Source organism: Mastomys coucha, unplaced genomic scaffold (assembly GCF_008632895.1).
Source record: "Mastomys coucha isolate ucsf_1 unplaced genomic scaffold, UCSF_Mcou_1 pScaffold9, whole genome shotgun sequence".
Lineage (NCBI taxonomy): Eukaryota > Metazoa > Chordata > Mammalia > Rodentia > Muridae > Mastomys > Mastomys coucha.
In genome coordinates, this window is record NW_022196915.1 from 42,351,758 (window position 1) to 42,374,591 (window position 22,834).

The window sequence follows — 22,834 nt, forward strand, 5'->3', positions numbered from 1 at the left end:
TCTACTTTGGAAAATGGTGACTTGCCAGATGTGGGGGAGGGTTTCAACTGAGGCCAAAGGTCACTGGGAGTTAGGTTTTCTCTATATTGAGTTGGGCTAATCTTTCTTGGAAGCTCTTCCTCCTTTGCCCAGCCCAGTTTGGGCTGTCCAAGAATAACATTGTGAACTCCAGGCCACATTTTCTCTACAACTGATGCCCAGTTTCCCACATGGAATCCCTTATAGGATATTCTTTATCTTTTACCATTCCAGCCCTTGGACTAAAAAATCCAAGGATGGATAAAGGTTAGAAGACACTGGGGCTTTCAAATAGGTGGCCTCTGTCTCCCTCTGTCAGCTCCTAGGCTACAGTGAGAAGCCATTGACTCTACAGATGTTCATTGGCACTGCAGATGAGAGGAGCCTGCGGCCCCATGCCTTCTACCAGGTGCACCGGATTACTGGCAAGATGGTGGCTACAGCCAGCTATGAAGCTGTAGTCAGCGGTACCAAAGTGTTGGAGATGACCTTGCTCCCAGAGAACAACATGGCTGCCAAGTAAGCCCCCAGGGAATTTGAACCACTTCCTTAACCCATAAACTCCTGGGAATTGAACCCAGGGCTTTTGCATATGCTCAGCGAGGGCTCTGCCACTAAGCTACATCCCTCCCCCCCCCACCAGTTTCTATCCTTAATGTTTAGGACGGTAGTTTTGAGATTGGGGAGCTCTCTAGAGAGGCCATCTCTAGATTAGAAAATAGTCCCTCTAAGCACCCCTAGACACTCATGGTCCGAAGACTGAGTGCAAGGGGACGTCCCCTCTGGGAAAATGTGTCCTTGTCCCAGCTTTGGCTAGAAAGGCTTACCATCTCTCCTTTGCCTTCAGCATTGACTGTGCTGGAATCCTGAAGCTTCGGAATTCAGACATTGAGCTACGGAAGGGTGAGACAGACATCGGGCGCAAAAACACGCGTGTGCGGCTGGTGTTCCGTGTGCACGTGCCTCAGGGCGGCGGGAAGGTCGTCTCTGTGCAAGCAGCATCAGTGCCCATCGAGTGCTGTGAGCAAACAGGCTCTGGCCAGTTCTGTGTGTTGCAGCTCTTTTGTCTGTCTGCCACCTATTTCTGCTACATAGTATCCTGTGCACTGTGTCCTGGATAGTCGGATAGAGGTCTCAGCTTTTGTTCTACAATGATGAGGGAGAGGTGAAGGTGGTATTTTAGTTTGCCCCTGCTATAGACTCTGTCTCGGGGATGCCAGATGAACCTGTATCTATCTGCTCTGTGTCTGCTACGGGAGTCCTTACACAGGCTGTGTCCTTTCATGTTGTTATTGCTTACCTTTTTGTATTTGTCACTAAAAGGAGGTCTCCTCTAAGGCTTCTTGTGGTGGAGAGGGGTTGTCTTTTCTCCACTCAGCCCAGCCAGGCTTCTTTCATATATTTCCTTGCAGCCCAGCGCTCAGCCCAGGAGCTGCCCCAGGTGGAGGCCTACAACCCCAGTGCCTGCTCCGTGAGAGGAGGGGAGGAGCTAGTGTTGACTGGTTCCAACTTCCTGCCAGACTCTAAAGTGGTGTTCATTGAAAGGGGCCCTGGTGAGTGCCTACTGGGGAGAGGAGAGGAAGGAGAGCTAACAACCAACAGGTGAAACTCTGACACTGTCACAAAACAAAAGTTACGCACCAGTTTCTTTATCTACCTCTCCTTGTGTATAATTTCTCATGGGGAGATGGATGTGACCACAATCTAAAACTCCAAGGACAGTGAGCAAAGAATACGTATCTCTGGGGCTGCAGAGATGGTTCAGCGGTTTAGAGTGCTGGCTGTTCTTCCAGAGGACCTGGGTTCAATTCCCAGCACCCACATGACAGCTCACAACTGTCTGTAACACCAATTCCAGAGGATCAGACACTCTCACACAGACAGACATGCAGGCAGAACATGACTGCACATGAAATAAAAACTAAAGATCAATAAATCATTAAAAAAAATGAACACCTTGCTTATTGAAGAGGAACTGGAGATGGTTTACCCTCGTGAAGATAAAGTATCTGAAGAAAGAACTCACACTATTACAGACTCTCCTGGGCCTGTCATGAGAAAAAAAGCATAGCTGTGATTATGAGAGCCTGTGGGGTACCCCAAGATGAGTCTAAGGGGTGGAGAAATGGGAGGCTTAGAAGTCTGGGTCCAGCCACCAAACTGTGAGCTTCTCCATCCCACGCTGCTCACTGATGGCCCAGCCCCAAGATTCACATTTAGCACTCCGGAGTCAGGTTAGAGAAACTCTAGAGGTTCCACACTATTGGCCTTGGTCTTAGCGCATCCCTTCAGGATGGGGCCCATTCCTCCCTACTGTCATCTTGCTGGTATCATGGCAGGTGGGGGGTTGTGTGGGCTAGTAGGTGAGCTCCTGGGCTGCTGCTAACACTAACACTGACCCCCTCCATGTCCCAGCCATTTCCTTTGCTTTAGTTTGCCTTCTGTCCTGTCTCTCTCATTGGCTAAACACCCAGTGTACTCTGTGACAGACCTACTAAGAACCTTTTTAGTCTGATGTTGACTCCAGCAGGAGGAGACAGGGCAGAGGACTGGGGCAGGGGTGGACCCTAGAGAGGGGCTGAAGCTCTTTATCTCCCAAATAGATGGAAAACTGCAGTGGGAGGAAGAGGCCACAGTGAACCGGCTGCAGAGCAGTGAGGTACCAGTGTTCCCTGGGGGCGGGGGGACCCAACCTGGTTGTGGGGTAAAGGGTGGAAGAAACCAGGAAGTTCTCAAGAGCCCCCTTACCCATGGGTTTGGCATCCAAAGTAACTTTTTCTGGACTAGAAGGTCTGGTTGCTCGAGTAGGGAGATCTCCAGGCAATGGATTTTACTCCTCAGCCGTGGAACTAGGAGCTAAGGGTTGGGTCCACAGAAAGATTGGGATGATGCGAGACCTCCAAGGACTTCTGTCCCATCCTCTGTTCTTCTAGGTGACATTGACTCTGACCATCCCTGAGTATAGCAACAAGAGGGTATCCCGGCCAGTCCAGGTCTACTTTTATGTCTCCAATGGGCGGAGGAAGCGCAGTCCTACCCAAAGTTTCAAGTTCCTACCTGGTGCGCTCTAAGACTGCCTGTGGTGGGGGGCAGAGGGTGTAGACCCCGACGTGATGGGCTCAGAGGTGGATGGGAAGAGAGGGAAGGCGGGAGGTGTGAATCGGTGGCCAGAACCTCACCAGCCCTCCTGCCTCCTCATCTTCCTAGTGATCTTCAAGGAGGAGCCTCTACCAGACTCGTCTCTCCGGGGCTTCCCTTCCACATCGGGTCCCCCCTTTGGCCCTGACATGGACTTCTCACCGCCCAGGCCCCCTTACCCCTCCTATCCCCACGAAGACCCTGCTTATGAGACTCCTTATCTGTCAGAAGGCTTTGGTTATAGCACACCCGCTCTGTACCCCCAGACGGGGCCCCCACCGTCCTATAGATCCGGCCTGCGGATGTTCCCTGAGAGTGGGGGTACCACAGGTTGTGCCCGCCTACCTTCAGTCTCCTTCCTTCCGCGCCCCTTTCCTGGTGATCAATATGGAGGACAGGGCTCCTCTTTTGCCCTGGGGCTTCCATTCTCCCCTCCGGCCCCCTTTAGGCCTCCACTGCCTTCCTCCCCACCACTTGAAGACCCCTTCCACCCCCAGAGTGCCGTCCACCCCTTACCTGCTGAGGGCTACAATGAGGTGGGGCCAGGCTATACCCCTGGGGAGGGGGCTTCGGAGCAGGAGAAATCCAGGGGTGGCTACAGCAGCGGCTTCAGAGACAATGTACCTATCCAGGGTATCACCCTGGAGGAAGGTGGGTGTGGGACTGGGGGCTGTGAGTGTGAGTGAATGCAAGAGATCGATCAGTCTGCATGTTTGCTGAAGGCTGCAGCTTGGCTGTCAAGGAACTTGGCGTTCTTAGTCTCTCAGGAGCAAGTTCTTGGTGTGTGTGTGTGTGTGTGTGTGTGTGTGTGTGTCCACCTGAATTTAGCAACTTAATTCTGACGGGCACACAAAGTATCTGTTCCAGCCTTTTTTCTGTCTCTGCCCTAATCATAAAATTTCAGCCCTAGAAGTATTTCAAGACCCTTCATTCCGTCTGGTTCCCTGAATTGTAGATCCAGGCAGTGAGTTTCAGGGAGGGACACAGCTTGTGGAAAGCCAGACTGAGTAGTTCCCCCTCCCCTTATCTTTCTCTGGTGACTATAGTCCACATTGGTGAAGGAGACCTTCCCATTTCGTCTCTTTCTCCAACTGACGACACCTACGTCTGACCTGCTGCCACAGATGTAGGCCAATGACAGGAGAAGGCTAGGATGCAGGGCTGGGAACCCGCAGGGATGGAGTTGGGCAAAATTTAGTTAGGAGCAGTTGTTATGAGACATTGGGGAAACTGAGGCCCTGCCAAAGAGGAATTCAGAGGTGCCCTAGCTGGAGGCCTGCCTGGAATTGAAGGGAGGGACGGTCTCTGAGAGAGGAAAAAACCTGCCTTAGCCCTATCTTTCAACTGCCCCTCCTTTACAGTGAGTGAGATCATTGGCCGAGACCTGAGTGGCTTCCCTGCACGTCCTGGAGAAGAGCCTCCTGCCTGAACCACATGTAGTGGCCCCAGAAGCCCCGCCCCCTTGCCCTCTTAACTGGGGTGCTGGCTCCGGAAGCTTGGGGCCAACTCTAGTTTCTCCTTGCCCAGCTTCTATCTCCCTGTATCCCCTTTTTCTCCTGGCTAAGGTGTGGCCCCCCCAGGCCTGGTGCTGCCTTGAAAGGGCCTGAGGGTGTGGAGGACAGGGGATGAGGGTGGAGCCTGAGACTGGAGGCCAAAACTGACTGGGATGGAGATGATGTCCTGGTTGTGCAGGCTGTGATGCTGGCAGGCTGGACAGGTGGATGGGTAATAAACTGCTCGCTGACCAGTGCCTCGGGCTCCAGAGCTCTTTGGAGAAGGGGGTGGTGTAAGCTTACTCCAGCTTAGGCCCAAGGAGCCTGAGAAGTTGGGAGGAGATGGGGTCTGGCTTGGAGTAATGAACCCTAAGAATCTTCCTAATGGAGGGGACCTGGGGGCTGCGCACAGGGGTTCCTGAGGTGGAGATTCAAAACCTCCACAGGCTTCTTTCCTCTCCCTGGAGGTTCAGGTTCCTTGGCTTTGAGATGAGGCCTCGGAGTCTGAGTTCTCAGGTTGCCACCACACAGTTGATTCTGATTTACAGTCAGGGTGAGAAAACACCAGCCTAGTTTCTCACTCATTTAGGCAAAGAGGAATCTGAGGTTCAAAGAGAGAAACAGGCTTGCCTAAGGTCACACAGCTCCACAGCAGCCTGTTGCACACTGCCTTCCTGGATTCCCATCCCACTGCACACTTGGACGGGCTAACCCAGATGACTCAGGCCCCTGAGGCTTGTTCTCTGAAGTGAGGGGGAGGGCAAGGAAGAGTTGGCATGGGCCTACCCATAGAGTCCCCTACCCTTGATGATTATGAGGCCAGTCTGGAAATTTTGTGCATTAGCAAGTAGACTGCAGGAAGCTAAGCCGTTATCCTAACAGCTCTGAATTCCTGTGGTTTAAGGCAAGCATGAGCTCCAGGCTTATCTTGCAGATATGTCCATGCTGGCCTCCTGCATAGCTGCTACATCCATTGTCATTAACAGATCCAGGTGGGAAGCCTGCTCTGTGCCCTATCTGGGCCCTCTATGAGACTGAGGTGCAGTGAGCCAGGGAAAGTCAGACTATCTACCTGCTTACCTAAAGCCTGGTATACATGGGTAGATACAGTACATAACCAGCTGCATGGATCCCACTCACCTTGAGAGTGTACACCTAAGCCATTCATTGAGAGCCAGTCCTTGGAAATCTTGCCTCACCTCCAGGCCGTTGGGGACGTTTCATGTCCATTGAACACTCCCAGCCCTGGGACTTTTCCTGAACTCCTGGAAAACAGGGAGAATCCAGATAGCCCTGGGAAGTCCCTGGAAAGCCACAGAAACTGGCTCATGATTGGAAGACTGAGGAATTGCAAGTGAGCTCTAACCTCTGCCCACTGCTGCTTCGTACTCAGTTTCTTTTCCCCCCTAGAACACAAGCTGCTGCAAAGCTGCTGCAAACCAAATTGACATCAGCTGCTCAGCTTGCTAAAGCCTTTGTGTGCGTGCATGTGTGTGTGTGTGTGTGTGTGTGTGTGTGTGTGTGTGTGGACATTCCTCTTCCCCACCATCACAGACCTCCTGTAACAGCTGGTTTCAGCCCCTGCCTGGACATTAGCACCAGCTATGGCCAGATATTTATTGAGCAGCAACCAAGTGTCAATCTGGAGGATTTCTTAGTCTGCTGAGCTGGAATTGTATCATATTGGACCATAGACATGTGATGATCTTGAACTTCTTACTGGGAATAGACGTGTCAGCCACCATGCCCAGTTTTATGCAGTGCTGGGAGAGTAAAACCCAAGGCTGTGTTTATGTTTGGCATGCACTCACTCTACCGTCTGAGCTCTATCCCCAGGTCTCTGGTTTTGTTTTAGTTTTGTTTTTTTTTTTTTTTTTTCAACGTAGACTTCTGAGCAACCTCTAATTTACTCAGTTACGTTCTTGAAGTTTGGGGCCCAGATATCTGCATTTTGTTTTTATTTATTTGGGGAGGTATCTGCAATTTGTTTATTTATTTGACAAGCTAGCCTGGAACTCAATTATATAGCCTTGGCTGGTCTCGAACTTGCTGCAGTCCTGTTTCACTGAGGTTACAGAGAGTGACTGCTATGCCCACTGGGTCCATGCATTTTGAAGAACACGGTAGGCAGTTCTTCAGCTCAGAAAGCTGAGAACTAAAACGTGTCTGATTCCAACATAGTTTTATTTCCCTGTCCTAATCACATCTGTGTGGGTCTAAGGGGGGGGGGGTCGTATGGAGAAGTAAAGCTGGAGCCTCTCATTGCAACCTATCTCTCCCCTCACCTGCTCTATCCACTTGGTCAGCTTTTGTTCCCATGGAATAAGAGATGGTTTATTCTGAGATAAACAAGAGTGACCACAGACAAGGATCCAGGATGACTCGAATGACATATTCCACTATGAAAGAGGTTACCTGAAGTTAAAGTCACATATAAAAAAAAAGTTGAAAAAGAAAGTTATAAATTGATGTGTTTACATGGGTGGCTACATCAGGCAGGTGGGCTACAGAACAACAGAAAGATTTCTGCTGCAGATTATAAAATTCTTAGTTTTAGAATTGGTGTGGATCTAGCAGTCGGCTAAGTTCAATTAATGTTTCAAGAGCTTTATCCAGTAGCTATAGAGATGTTGGTAGGGTACACAGAGAGATTTTAAACAGCTACCAAATGAACTAAAGATAGCCCAAGGTAATTTTGGCCCTTGGTCAGCAGCATCCTGTTGCTCTACATTGTGAAATTCTAATCTCCAGGGTCTTTAACACAGATGAGATTTCTTTAGAGAAGTTAGTTCATTTCACAGGGTAATTCAAGGCTGGTCTCAGGCGAATCCCGGAGCCCTGTTGCTGAAGCAGCCACTCTTGGGACTTGCTGAAGCTCCTGTGGCTGGAGGTACTAGGGCCTTCAAGGTACTTGGAGAGAAGTGAACCGGGCTGCCTTCCAGTTGAGGTTTTGGCTGTGCTTGGAGCCAGTTCTCTGAGGCCTGGGACCTTGCTGCTGGACTTTCTGAGTTGTGTTGGAGAAAAAGGCTACACAGAATTGTCATCTCACATATCCCAGAAATTGCGGATACAGGGTGTGTGAGGAAGACTTCTGCAAGGTTCTAGTGCAATGACTCAATGTCTTGCAGTGGGGCCTTGATCTTGAATGTCCAGTAATGTCTCTAGAGAGAAGAGGCCTTTCTGCCTAGAGACTAGAGTGAGGTGGACAATAGGAGCTATGAGGCAGAAATGATATATTGCTGTGGAAATGTTCAAAGCTGAGCCCAAGGTCAAGTTTGTTTCTAGGTTGGCTTGTGAGTGGGAAAAGAGGATTTCTGGGAAAAAAGATACAGATGAGAGTGAGGGTTGTGCCTGCTGCAGATTAAAGTGTATGAAGCCAGACCCTGTTTGATGGACACACCTATGATGGCAGCAGAGCAGCCTTCCAGTGAGAAAGAACTTCTGTTAACCAAAGCTCCTGAGAGTCGGATTTCATTTGGATACTATGTTATTTCTCTTAGGGTTGCTCACCCTATTCAGGACAGCTACAGCCAGCCACCTCGCCTCATCTGAAGGGCAGAATCAAAGAAGTGAATTGTGGGTAAGGGAACAGGAGGATGAGAGGCTGAATTTGGGGACTGCTCCCACTCATCTCCTTCTTTACTCCATTCTTTAAGATTTTAAGGGTGTTATTCAGCTTTGGAGAGAAGTCTTTTGTGTCCACAGTCTCTTAGGAGCAAAGGGCAGGGGAAGAGAGGACCAAGGCCTTGATCTGCCTTGACTCAGAGTGATGATACACAGTGAGAATGACTTTTCAGAACCGAGAAGGTGAGTTTTTGGATTGTTTTTTATATTATTTTCTCCCTTCTAAAGTTCGAACACATCCTGCCCCCACATCTTCTGCTATCACTGAAGGAATGAGCAGCAGTGTCGAGAGTGAAGGCAAACACCATCCCATCTGCTATGCCCCTTGCATCTGGACAGCCCATATTTGGGAGTAGGGATTCCTACATCAATTAAAGCAATCAGAACAATTCTGCAAATGAAGCTCCCTGCTCCTGTGATTCCCAGCTATCACTGGGTTTGAGAGATGGCTCAGCAGTTAAGACTCCTGGCTGCTTCTCTGCATGACCGTGGGTTTGATAACCAGCACCCAGATGGTGGCTCTCAATGGTTTGTAACTCCAATTCCAGGGGAGCTACCTTTCTTCTGGCTTTGCCCTCTTCTGGTTTCCATATGCATCATTCATTCATGCATATAGTACAAACACATAAAATAAAAATAAACAAATTGTAAAAAAAAATCTTTAAGTAGACATTCTTTTCATGAGAATTTGTGGTAGCTTTTTATTTATTTAATTTTTTTTTTTTTGGAATCAGGGTTTTACTGTGTAGCCTCGTCTCATATGGAACTCACTATGTGGACCAGACTGGCCTTATATTCACAAAGATCTGTCTGCCTCTCCAGAGTACTATGATTAAAAATGTGTACCACTGGGGCTGGAGAGATGGCTCAGTGGTTAAGAGCATTGACTGCTCTTACAGAGGTCCTGAATACAATTCCCAGCAATCACATGGTGGCTCACAACCATCTGTAATGAGATCCAATGCCCTCTTCTGGTGTGCCTGAAGACAGCTACAGTGTACTAACATATATAAGTAAATAAATAAATCTTTTAAAAAAAAGTGTGTATCACCATGTCCACGGTGGTGGCTAATTTGATATTTCACATTTCACTGAACTAAGGAATATTCAAAGATCATAAACTACTGTTTCTGGGTAAATCTGGAGGGGGTGTTTCTGAAAGCCTTTATCACTTTAAGTTATAGAAGGTCTGTCCCCCAATTCCAGCCTCAGAGAGGGGGATACCCAGTCATCTGAGAACCTGAATATAATAAAAAGGTAGATGGAAGGCAGAGTCTCTCTGAGCCAGGACAATTCCTGCCCTCAGACATCAGAGCTACTGACTTTCAAGTCTTTGAATCTGGCCTGAATTTACCACAGGCTCTGTGCTTCTTCAGCCTGCAGATGGCAGAACATGAGATTCCTTCCTTCATAATCATTGTCTTTTTTTTTTTTTAAGATTTATTTATTTATTATGTGTAAGTACACTTTGGCTCTCTTCAGACACTCCAGAAGAGGGCGTCAGATCTAGTTATGGATGGTTGTGAGCCACCATGTGGTTGCTGGGATTTGAACTCAGGACCTTTGGAAGAACAGTTAGTGCTCTTAAGTGCTGAGCCATCTCTCCAGCTCCCATAATCATTGTCTTAGTCACTGTTCAAGTGCTGTGAAGAGACACCACGACCAAGGCAACTTGTAGAAAAGAAATTTAATTGCGGGCTTGCTTACAGTTTCAGAGCCTTAGTGCATTATCATCATGACAGGGAGCATAGCAGCACTGTGGACGCATAGAGCAGCGGCTGACAGAACCTGATCTGCAGGCAGCTATGGTGCTGTGGAGGTAGCTAACAGCTACATCCTGGTCCATAGGCCAGGAGAGAGATGGGGCTTGGCATGAGCTTTGAAACCCCAAAGCACATCCCCAGTAACACACTTCCTCCATCAAGGCCACACCTCCTAATCCTTCTATTTTTTCCAATAGTTTTGTTCCTTGGTGACTAAGCATTCAGATAGATGAAACTCTGGGGCTCATTTTTATTCAAACCACCACAGTCACATCAACCAATTCTGCTAATAAGTCTCACAGTTGTTCTTGACTCTCTTTTGTTGGTTTGTTTCTTTGGAGAACTCTGACTTGGATAGGGTTATCAGATGAAGATTTCTGTGGGATACAAGGTGAAGTTTGTTCTGCAGTTGCTGCCCTTGTCACAAGTCTGAGGTACAGCTCTATGAGTTTGCTCATAAAGAAGTTATTCACTATTAAGCAGTAGAAAATGATAGGCTCTAGAAATATCAACAAAGATATGTTTCCCACACTCAGGAAGTTGATCTCTTTTCGAGAGAGAGTTTCTTCGTGTAGTTTTGGCTGTTCCGGAACTCCCTCTGTGAACCAGACTGGACCTGAAATCATAGAGATCCACCTGCTCTGCCTCCCAAGTGCTAGGATTAGAGACATGTGTCACCACTGCCCGACTAGGAGTTAATGTTTGTTTGTTTGTTTGTTTTTTTTTAATGTGTAAAATGGAAGGATTTTATTGTGATACCAGATAAGAAACCATATTTACATCTGCTGGCCACCCAGGAAACATAAGTCAGTACTACTGATTCACATATTCATTTTGAATTAAAGGAAGATGGTTCTGACTGCACTTACCAATATAATTTGCAATGATTAGAATTAGCATCTTCTCTTAAAGTTCTGTATTGAACCCAAGTAAGTATAGTTTATTCACTGGAACTAGATCTAAAAAAGCTTACAAACTTTCCAGTCATCCCCCATCTTTGCTGTTACACCTGCCTCTCTCCATCACAATGCTGGATTCCTCTCATCTTCCACATCTTTTCCAGGGGAATCTCAAGGCAAGTTATGTCTGTCTGTTCCCTTGAAAGAATATGGACAAGCCCAACTCCCCCAACTCTACTCTGTCCTCTTGAAATGGGTTTCGTTTTGGCAGAATAAATTAAAACACTAGTAGGAACCTAAATTCTGGTTTCCTTGCATCGTAAACTACAGACAACTCAGTCATATGTTCTGTAGACACCCATTTTAACTATAAGACTTTGTATTTGCCTAGTCTTTGTCATTTATTCTTCACTGTTATCCTGGAATTTACATAAGGCAGTTATACTTTTATAGAAATTCAATTTCAGAGAGGTCAAACAATATGGCCAAGAACTACAGGTATAACATGTCAGAATGAGCCAAACTCATATTACCTCATCTGAGATTCTACTACTGCAATGTGTTATGTTCCGGAGTTTAAGTGAATGAGTCGGTAACTTTCTAGGTTCCATCAGGTATTTCTATTTTTTCTCCTAGGATGAAAACAAGTATAAATGTTTGGTTATTAAATTGAAGCCTCTTATTTTGAGTTGTTCATTCATATTTCTCTCATTTCTAAATTTAAAGGAAGTTATTTGTTCAAATAGTCTTAAGTATTGCCTCTCAGAAAACTTTTCAAGTTACCTATTTCGGTTTGTCAAGAGAGAGACAGCTAGTATGTCACAGACATCACTAATTCTTCTAAAAGTTATTTCATATTTAAAACCAATTTAAAACATTAAAAAACCCTCATGGATTTTTATTCTCTAGAGTAGTAATATATATTTTTCTTCCTTTGCACTCAGTTTCCTCTTTCTTCACTTGGGAAATATATTCACTCTGTCTCCCTGCTGATTATCTGTCTCTAACCCAATGCCAGTCTTACAGGAATCAAGGGCTCTTGTTTTCAATGTCTCCTACAAAGAACAAGCCATCCTAAACTGGAAAGTGAAACTTAATATTGAATCATTTGGGCCACATGATCAACACTGCTAACATATACCCAGGAACTACACATACATAAGTTTAAAAAAATTGTATGAACAATCCTGAAGAGGTAAAAGAGCTCTCAACATTATGGCCCTCAACTAACTCACAGTAACTTGTAAAATTTAACACATGAAAAACAAGGACACGGAGCTTGGGAGCACACGTAGGAAATTGTTTTTTCAGTTTCTTCATTTTGATTGTATTGCTTTCCTGTCTTCAGGAGGAAAGATTTTGACTTCAAAAGTAACGAAATATTTGAGAAGGGAATTTACATCCTTCAGTTCTAAATGGTATTCTTGGGCAATTTTCTCAGTAGTCCATGTTTCTGGAAAAAGTTTATGGTTATTGAGAAGGGTCAATGCTTCTACAACAGTAATCTTGCCTTTGGGAATGTCCATGATATTCTTATTAAAGTGATCTCCTATTGGCAGTCTGAATTCCTTTGGTTCTTGCCGTGGTTCAGCATCTTTTACCGGTAAGGAAGGCACCATATCTTTGGAATCGACATAGACATCTCTTAGTAATGACAGCAGATTGTTATCTTTTCTAGAAAATTCTTCGATTTCTGGATACTGACTCAGGTGCTCCTGCAGGAGGCCTCCGGTGGAAAGGTGCTTGGGTGTCATGGAGGGCTTCCTCTTGCTGATCTCCTGCTCCACTCGCTTCTCCACGTTGAAGTCCCTGAAGGCATGGGTCACTGGAGTCCCCATCTCTACATCATGATGCCCTCAGTTCACTACCAGAGTTGATGTCTTAAGATGAAGTGTTTGCTTGATTGGCAAGGTGGTTTAATAACTTTTGTCTATTGTGGCTACAATATGAACTGCTTCGGTTCCGTGGCTTACATTGGTTTCACTTCCTCACAGCTGTGAGGCTGGCTCATCCTGGCACTTCTGTTCCAGTCACCTGGCACACTTATGAACTGTGTTCAGTTGTGCCTGGTTCAGCTGGTTAGTTCTGTCTCCCAGGTCTGAAGTCAGAATTTTTTTTTTTTAATTGACCATAATGGAACATGGAAGACAGTCAAAGTTGTAAGGTCTTACTTAGTTCAGTTGACATCCTATTGGTCAACACAAGTTGAAAGTCAGGTCAGATTGGGTATGTGTTCACTGGGCTATGCTCTGAATGTGGGAGGGGGTGTCTTATAATATCACATGTGCATATCAGGATGGGAGAGATCTGGCATCATATTTTATCATCAGCTAGTGTTGCTAACATAAAAATAAAATGAAATTTCTCATGAACACCAAGTTTACTACACTTTTTATTTGTTTATTTATTTATTTATTTTTTAAAGAGAGACATGGTAATAAGCCACTAAGATGAGTGAATTCTGTCCTGTTTAGACTGGACATCTCACCTATAGCTCATCATAGAGGCCATTACCCTTTATAGTTGGAAAAGGTGGGGTTTTTAGAGTGAGAGTGTAGATTCTGGATACCACAACTGGTGTGTCCTAATTCCCCTTCTAATCTATGGTCTTATGTGGTTGAGGCTGTCCTTGAACTCTGATCTTCCTCCTATTACCTTCCAAGGGATGAGATTACAGGCTCGAGCCACCATTTATGGCATGAGCTGGTGTTTTGAACCACTATATCCAACCTCTATCACCAAATGTTCTCCATGGATAATGATACCGGAAAATTGTTGCTACAGAGTCACTCAGCATGTTCGAGGAAGCCCGTGTGCCACAGAGAAATTAATGTTCTTCAATTAGCCAGAGTCTGGGTTTATTATGGAATAGAGAGAATCCTCTATATAAACTTCACTCTGGTTATAGCCTGGGCAAATGGTGTCTGCAGCATCTGCACTCATAAATCTCAGAAGATAAGACTCTCGCGGTCAGACCAGAGAAGACCCAAATGAGCCAGCTGACTGTAAGACATTAACTTGACTGTACCATTTTTCCTCCTGGGAACTTCACAGGTCTCTGTTTAGATATATTATTTCGTTTCTCAGGGAGATGGTTTGATGGATAAGGTTGCTTGCTCGGCATGGATGGGAACCCCAGTTTGAGTTCTCATCATTTTATCCTGGCACAATATTGTTCACCTGTAACTCCAGTGTTGGTTGTCATGTGAAGACAGGCAAATCCTAAGGACTCCATTGCCAGCCAGAAAGCCATTCCAGAGAACTATGAAGCCCCAGTTCAGTGAGGGGCCCTGTCTCAAGGCAAGTTAGGTAGAGGGCAACAGAGTAAGACCACAGGCAAGCAGGGGCTCTAATGTAGCCTGTGAATCTGGGTTGATGATGATGCATCAATGTCCATTGATTACCTTGGAGCAGATGTTGATGGCAGAGGAAGTTGCCAAGAAAGGTAGGAATGTGTGGGAACTTCACACTTGCCACTAAATTTTGCTCCGAACTAAACCTACTGTTAAAAATAAAGTCCAGCTGGGCAGTGGTGGCGCATGCCTTTAATCCCAGCACTTGGATCCAGCAGGTGGATTTCTGAGTTCGAGGCCAGCCTGGTCTACAGAGTGAGTTCCAGGACAGTCAGGGCTACACAGAGAAACCATGTCTTGAAAAACAAACAAACAAATAAACAAACAAACAAAGTCCAAGTTGGGCTCAGTGGAGCAAGCCTGGAGTCCAGCAGGGGGAGGCAGGAGGATTGCAAATTCAAGTCCTGCTGAGCTACAGAGCAGACTTCAAGGACAGATGGGAAACTCAGTGAGACTTTGTTTCAAAATAAAAAGTAAAATCCACTGAGATGACTCAGTGAGTAAAGGCAGAAAATTTGAGATCAATCTCCTGGACCCACATGGTAGAAAGAATTAACTCCTGAAAGTTGTTTTAGCCACCACATACATGATATGGCATGTACACACACACACACACACACACACACACACACACACACACACACACACCTAATAAAAATAAAATACAAAGGAAAAATAAGGTTGGGATGGAGTATAGTTCACTTATATCAATCTAGCATGTCTGAAGCCCTAGGATCACCCCCTAGAGCTGCCAATAAATAAATAAAGTCAATGTATACACTATTTATTTATTTAAGACAGGGTCTCATTATGTAGCCTTGGTTGGTTTGGCACTTGCTATATAGAACAAGTTGGCTTTGAATTTGTATAGATCTGCCTGCTTCCACCTCCTGAGTGCTGGGATTAAAGCAGCGCACCACCATGCCTGGCCAACTTTTTTTTTTTTTTTTTAGATGATAAGAACATTTCTGGAGAAACTCTAGCACACACAGGCTAATACAGTTGGTTTAAGAAACCTACAAGGCATATAGCATTAGTTTTTATTCATGATAGTTAATGTAGTTACAAGGAAATCATTGTACAGTTTCTGTCATTTCTACTCTGAGATATAGGGCTGTGAGCGCACACTCTGGTTCCTACTGGTCTCCTCTACGCTCTCTTCCAGACGTCTAGAACTTTGCTCGGCACGTGGTGGACACACTGTAGATATTAGTTGAAGGAAAGACAAACCAATCCACAGGGCTTAATGTGTGACTGGATGAGAGTGGGAGCTGAGCTCCCTGTCAGAGTGGCTTTCATTAGTCATTTGACATTCTCCAGGGTTCCTCTCCCTCTTCATTCTGCTTAACTCTGATGGCTTCTGACCTCTAGTCCTGCTGAGTGACCCCCTTGGCCCCTCCCTCCCCTCTGCTAGGTAATCTTCACTCAGTATGCCTGGCCGTTTCCCCACAGACCCACAGTCTTTGCAGGTTTTCACCCTCAAAGTGTCCCCCACCCCCACCCCCGTGCGGCCGCAAAGCCACAGCACAGCTCACATGGTGCCCTGATGAGCTGGACATTTTGTTCCTTAGACTTAGTTGTTCAAAGTGCACCAAGGCCTTCATGGTGGTAGGTATGGGCCAGGTGTGGAGGATAGCAAGGTCCTCTAGTGTCTCTTGTACTTGGAGAGTAGATCCTTATGAATGCAATCCCATGATTCTTTTAACAAGGGCTAAAAGTATACCAGGACGGAGGCAAGGCAGAAATCACTGAACCTGGTGTGCCACCAAGGGCAGACAGTCTTGCCAGCTCAAGCCAAGACAATAGTTCAAGGTGTCTGGTTCAGAAATAAGTTATGGAGGAAGGTGAAAACAGTGTCGTCATGTAAGATACTGAACTCTTCCTCTGCCTGTTGGCCTTGAGATAAGGCCTCTGGAGCCCAGCTAGTTGGTCTTAAACTTGGAGTGATCCTTCTCTTTCAGCCTACTTAGAGGATTTTAAATTGTGAATCATCACACCGGCAAGAAAAGTATTAATGACAGAGATAGTTAGGTATTGGAACATTTATGTAATAACAGATAAACACACATACACATATCTTTCTCCTGTTAATATTAAAAAACTGTGACAGGTGGCAGTGGGCATAAATAAGCCTTTAATCTCAACACTTGGGAGGCAGAAGTAGGTGGATCTCTGAGTTTCTGATATGGCTGGTATTGACCTAGTGGTTTATGTTTGTGATCCAGCACCTGAAAAGTGGAGGCAGGAGTCTCAAGAATTCAAGGTCCTAGCCGGGCAGTGGTGGCGCACGCCTTTAATCCCAGCACTTGGGAGGCAGAGACAGGCGGATTTCTAAGTTCGAGGCCAGCTTGGTCTATAGAGTGAGTTCCAGGACAACCAGGGCTACATAGAGAAACCCTGTTTCAAAAAACCAAAAAAGAAAGAAAGAAAAAAGAAAAAAAAAAGAATTCAAGGTCATTTTTAGGTTACTAGGTGAGCCTGAGCTATCTGATACCTCTCACTGGTGGCAGCACCTGGGAGAGCATGACCTGCACCTAGCATGGGCAGCACAATAGAGCTGGCCCAGGTGAGCCAACCCCAATGTGGAAGAGAGGAGAGCTGGCTTAGACCTTCCCCTGCTGCAGCACTTGGCAGAGTAGACCCCAAGCCTCACCTAGGAGGAGTCCAGTAAGCAGCCCTGAGGGCATGAGAGCAGGAGACCTGACCCTGCTCAGAGCTGGAGGTGGCACTGGCTAGGCTAGTTGGGGGGCAGTGAGGGAGAGTTCACCTGGTGGTACACACAAGGGAGGTTGACCAGCTCAGCTACCATCCAGGCCCAGATCCAGGGCTTTGGGTTGGCCCACCCCAAAATCTACATCACCTGTGAGCTGTTGGCTCTCTTGAAAGGGCGGGTCTTGCAGATCCAAAGCTGCAGGATCTCCATGACACAGGACAACAGCAGGATGTCCAAGAGTCCTGTGAGGATCTAATATTGATGGTGTGTCAGAAGCCAGCGGCCTGGAACCAGACCAATGACTCATTGCAATGAACATTTGCAAGTGAAGACGTGTGGACAGAGGGGTGCACTGTGGGACACACCGTGACACACTACAGCTTCTACGAGGTGTTTTCTATGCTTTGTTTTGTTTTGTTTTTGTTTGTTTGTTTCTTATTTTCTTTTGGGGGGAGGTTGTCAGGGTGGAGGGTGAATGCAAGGAGACAGGGAAATGAGTGGGACTGAGGTGCATGATGGGAAACTCACAAAGAATCAATACAAAGTTGAGGGTAGGGGAAGTCTGAAAACAAAGCAGGATGCTGCAGCCTGTGCCCATAATCCCAGCACTTTGTCTGGAGCAGGAGGATCACAAGTTCAAGGCTAGCCTGGACTACATAGCAAGATCTCTGAAAAATGAGTAAATTAAATAAATAATCTAAAAGTGGTGAAAAGCAGGAGGATGAATTCTGATAACACACACACACACACACACACACACACACACACAGGAACCTGGCATGCGCATGTGCATCTCCTTTTCTTTAGCATTTGCTCCATCATCTTAATGTTTTGATACTTTCCCGCAGTTCTAAATTACCACGATTCTGGAGAACCATTCCTATCTATGTGCATATCATCTACTGAAGCAATTCAGCTCCAGGAAGGTGTGTGCAGGCCGTGTGTGCAGGAGTGTGTTACAGGATTGTATGTCAGCAGTGCGTCAATCAGCAGATCTATTCATTGTTTTATAGTCAAGGACAGATAAAGCGGATCCCTTAGGAATGCAAAACTTGGAGACAAAAGGCTGTTAGTTAAAAAGGTTAGTGCGCATATGTTGTCTACTAGTAAGTTTCCCTTTGTGGCAAAATAGATAAGGAAGTAAGGCGGTCTAACCTATGAACTAGACCCCTAAGTTCCAGAAAATAGCAAGGGTATTCCTGATAGTAGTTTTGTTTTTGTTTTGCCTTAAAAAAATAATACGTACAAATAAAAAAAGGCTGGAGATGGGGCTCAGTTGGAGTTAGAGTGCTTGCTTAGCATCTGTAAAGCCCTCAGTTTGATCTGCAGGACCCCTTAAACCAGGTTGAAGTAATCTCAGGACTCAGTTGGAAGAAGGGGAATTAGTGGTTTACAATTAAACTTGACTACATAGGGAGACTGAGGCTAGCCTAGGCTACATGAGACCTATCATCAAACTTAATAAGTGAGTAAATACAAGAAAGGTAGGGTTGGAAGGGCTAAGCCAGTGAAAAGGGGTCACGGTAAGACATGATGACCTGAGTTCATCCTCTAGACTCACAATGGAAGGAGAGAATCAACTCCCAAAAGCTGTCCTCTGATCTCCACATGTGTGCTGTGGCGCCAGAGCACCTATAGTCACACACATACGAGTAATAAGACATTAAGAGGTAAGGGCACAGGTTATAATGGTATCTTGCATTTTATCCTTGATTTTAATTATTAAATTAAAAATATTTGATTTATTTTATGTATGTGTTTTACCTGCATGTGTGTATGCACACTGGTCCTTTCGGAGGTCAGAAAAGGGCATCCGATACTCTGGAACCGGAGTTAGGGATGGTTGTGTGTAGTAAGAATTTTGGTTTCTATTAACTAATTAATTATTAATTAATTTATATGAGCACACTGTAGCTGTCTTCAGAACAGGGCATCGGATCCCGTTATAGATGGTTGTGAGCCACCATGTGGTTGCTGGGAATTGAACTCAGGACCTCTGGAAGAGCAGTCGGGGCCCTTAACCACTGAGCCATCTCTTCAGCCCTGAATTTTGGTTCCTTTAGAAACACAGACATGTCATAGTAATATGTTTTTATCTTAATCCCAGGTGTTTGCCTTGTGCTGTAGCTGGGGTGTGATTTTGCCAGCTGTGGATACTTTCTGCAAATGTATGACATTTGAAATTCTGGGGACTCTTGAGAAGGTGCATAAATGCTGGAGTCCCAAGAGGAGTGCACTGGCTGCTGCTGGTTGCTGGTTGCTGGCTGTGTTGTTATGGTTTGTCAAGTGGTCACGTGAGAAGTGATGAAAAAAGAAATTGGATATTCTGATGGAGAAGATCAAATTTGCCCTGAGGAACTTGACATCTCTAATGAGCAGGAAGAAGTCTAAGGATATCAATGCCCCCTCCCCTCTAACCTTCTTTCTTTCCAACCTAGTGTTGGGGGGATTGGAAGGGTGGAATGGGGTGGAGAAGGGTAGTTTAAAAAGAACCCACAAAGTAGTAAAAGTCAGGTTACAGTTGTGAGCCACCATGTGGGTGCTAGGAACTGAACCTGGTTCCTCTGCCCAGAGCAATATGTGCTCTTAACCACTGAGCCAACCCTCCAGCTCCTTGTCTTTAATTTAGCATAAAATAGAAAACTATATAAACTATATACATATATATACATGTATATTTTAAAACTACCATAAATACCTTAGAACCCAGAAGAACTTGAACCTTGAACTCCTGGTCCTCCTGCCTCTTCCTCCCAAGTGGTGGGTTACTGGCAGGAGCTACTGCCTGGCAAGACCCTTCTGTAAATCATCCTCAGCCACCTCCTCTGAGAACACTGTGTTTTCCACCTCTGTACTGAGCACTCTGGGGAAACCACTCTACGTAGTGATCTACAGAGCAGTAACTGGTTTCCTTGGCTCTTGCCTCCTTCTGACTGTTTAGACTTTGACAATTCTATATGCCTCCAGGAAGTCACTTCTGCTCTAACGGGAGCCATCCATGAATGGAAGATGCTTAGAGAATACTGCAAAGTCCAGGAGATGCTGGCCTCTTAGATATTGTCACAGAAAGGTTCCAGGCAGGGCTATCTGGTTTACAAAGCTCCCCACCCCATCCCTTGTAACTCAGATGGGTGTGGACCTGGGCTAGGTATTTGAATGACAGAACTGCAGCTCCTTCCAAATCTTTGGAAGGATAAGGATCCATCAATCAAGCTCACAGTGTGGGGCCCTTAATCCAGATCTTTTGACTTGGAGGCCTCTCATTCCTCCTGCAAACCGATTCCTGGCAGGGCTTCTGCTTAGACACTTGTCTGATGTTTACTTCCTCTGTAGCTAGGGCCCTTCTACTCAAGGTAGATTTGGGCCAGGTTTCAGGAGGCTTCTAACACAAGCAAGCACTGTTTAACCTAATGTTGTAGGTAAAGAAGTAATGAATGTAAGCCAGGCCAGGTGGCAGGGAATCTCTGAGTTTGAGGTCAGCCTGGTTTACAGAGCGAGTTCCAGGACAGTCAGGGCTACACAGAGTAACCCTGATCGAAACCTCCCACTCACTCCCTTCCTCCGCATCAAAACCGATGAATGTAGTTGATCTGGGAAGATACTTGGATCAAAATTTGTTAAGAGAAGATGGGTATGTTGGCTCATGCAAGGAACCACAGCCTTTGGGAGACAGACAAGAGGATTGTTCCTAGTTCGAGGCCAATTTGAATGACATAGTGAATTCTAGGGCAGTCTGAGTCATATAGGACTCATTCCAACAAGCAAGTAGACCCAAGTCAAAGCTGTACCCAAGAGCCTGGCTCCTAGCAGATAAATCAGTGTTGAAATTGTTGAATGAACTTGACCCAGTGAATATGTCAACAGAGGGGACACCTGAACCCTGACCAAGGAACTTGCTGACTTGTTTGAGGGTTCACAGGCTCATTCCTGACAAAGTCGGATGCTAGCCAGCCTTTTGGCCAAATCCACTTCATCCATGTGCATGGATGAGCAGGTGGTAAGGGCTGAGTCAAGGAGGAGAGAATCTCTAGGGGAGAGAATCTCTAGGACACATTGCCTTGAGCCGAGGCAGGGAGGAAGACAAGATCCGGGAAAGGAGACAAGCAGTTAGCAAGTGTCGTGGTACACTGCACACAGCTACACTGGTATGTAATCCAGTACCTGAACTACATAAGTTTACCTGTAAGATCTGATCTCCATCCTGTGCCTCAGACTATGTTTGTGAGTTAAAAGTAACAGAGCACCAAAGTTTAAATAAATTGCTCTAAAAGAATCTGTTTATGAAGTATCTTATGCTTGGCTTCTTTCTGCCCTCCACATGGCCTCTTTGAATATAGTATTAAACCTGGGGCCTTTCCCAGACAATAGTAACTGTGTTTGTAGTTCACAATCATTAGCCCCTCCTCCACCCCCACCCCCCCACCCCCACCCCGCAGAAAGAATTTAGCATCACTAACAGAAGGGGTGGGGAGAGGCAGTGTGGCTCCCCACCTATCCCTCCTTCCTGGAAGGGAAACTGAGGCACATCTTCCATCCTCTTCTGAGTCAAGGCCCCTGGCCTTAGCCTTCTGTATACTGGAATTTCTGATGTGCCCCGCCAAGCCTGTCTTTTGATAGACAGCACAATTAGAGGCAGGGAAAGTGGAGAGAAATGGGGTCACTCAGACAGCCTTTGACTTCAAAGCCTTCCCGAGGGGCAGGGTAGAGGAGCCTTTTCTGAATTCCAGTCCCGGGATAAGACCTTTCAAAGGTGGGGTTTGACTATCCGGTCTAGTCTGGCAGTAACCTGAATCTTTTCCCCCTCGGCCCCTTCTGTACCTCATGCACCTCCCCACTGGCCTGCACACACACATAGGTGGCTCTGTAACACCGAAGGAAAGGACTCAGTTAAAAAAAAAAAAATCAGCTGTCCTTTGTTCCCACGGGTCAGGTCATACTTGTGTCTGTCACACTGTGATTCTTAGTTTGTTTGAAAGTAAGGTTCTCTTGAGGCCCCGGCTGCAGACTGTGCCTTCCCAGCACCAGGCTACTTCAGGCTACAAGACCACATAAAGTGTTCTTTGTACTGAGCACGTCTCCAAGGCAGCTAGGGTTTTGAAAGTGTCCCCAGCCCAGGGCTAGTCTTGGACCACTGATGCCAACCAGATGGCTGTGGATAAGGGTGACTGGAGACCCCACCTCCCACTGGCTCCTCACACTCTAACTCACACTTGCTAAAAAGGGGTTCTCATAAACAACACGAGCCTGAAAACTCTAGCAGCTAACCTCCCTGCCCCTCCAGCCCTGGGGGGCTTCCGCAGGGTCTGGGCCTCTAGCCAGTTCCAGGCAGTCCCCAGACTTGAGTGGGGGGTGGGGGTCAGAGCTGTAACCCTTTACTTCCTGCTTGGCCTCCAGCCTATAGTTTCTACAGGCCCTAGCCTCTGTGGTCTCTCCACCCCATTTTCCCTTAACCCTTTCCTGCCATAAAGAGGTGAGTGAAGTAAAGGGTTTTCAAGGGAAGTCCAGACAGATCGTGTGTGTATGTGTGTGTGTGTGTGTGTGTGTGTGTGTGTGAATGTGTGTGTGGTGTGTTTGTGTGTATGTGGTGTGTATGTGTAGTGTGTGTGTGTGGTGTGTTTGTGTGTATGTGGTGTGTATGTGTAGTGTGTGTGGTGTGTATATGTAGTGTGTGTGTGTGTGTGTGTGTGTGTGTATAGAGCACTGCTTGAAATCTAAAAACAGGGTCTCAGAGACCAACTCTTCAGTCTTTCCTTTTTCTTCCTTCGAGGAAGGAACTTTGACCCCTGAACACGAAACTTGAGTGGAAGACAATTGCTTCCAAGACCCTGTCTGG

At 46.2% G+C, this 22,834-nt stretch overlaps 1 protein-coding gene and 1 pseudogene across 3 annotated transcripts in view; one reads left to right on the plus strand and one right to left on the minus strand.

Moving 5' to 3' along the window:
• Nfatc4 (nuclear factor of activated T cells 4) overlaps nucleotides 1-8,893 on the plus strand; it is a 13,841-nt gene extending 4,948 nt beyond the window's left edge. Inside the window, exons 4-11 of one of the 3 annotated variants that reach the window (XM_031361704.1) lie at nucleotides 374-537; nucleotides 866-1,038; nucleotides 1,431-1,571; nucleotides 2,622-2,677; nucleotides 2,952-3,078; nucleotides 3,226-3,807; nucleotides 8,150-8,229; nucleotides 8,502-8,893. In XM_031361704.1, coding sequence (XP_031217564.1) covers nucleotides 374-537; nucleotides 866-1,038; nucleotides 1,431-1,571; nucleotides 2,622-2,677; nucleotides 2,952-3,078; nucleotides 3,226-3,807; nucleotides 8,150-8,229; nucleotides 8,502-8,549 — 1,371 coding nt within the window. In that variant the 3' untranslated portion in view covers nucleotides 8,550-8,893. Of the gene's footprint in view, nucleotides 1-337; nucleotides 538-865; nucleotides 1,039-1,430; nucleotides 1,572-2,621; nucleotides 2,678-2,951; nucleotides 3,079-3,225; nucleotides 3,808-4,517; nucleotides 4,907-8,149; nucleotides 8,230-8,501 lie in introns of those variants that run through there. The other 2 variants (XM_031361703.1, XM_031361705.1) reach the window with 2 other exon arrangements.
• A 3,358-nt stretch (nucleotides 8,894-12,251) lies between these two features.
• Nucleotides 12,252-12,773, minus strand: LOC116085273 (annotated as a pseudogene).
• Nucleotides 12,774-22,834: the final 10,061 nt, after the last annotated feature.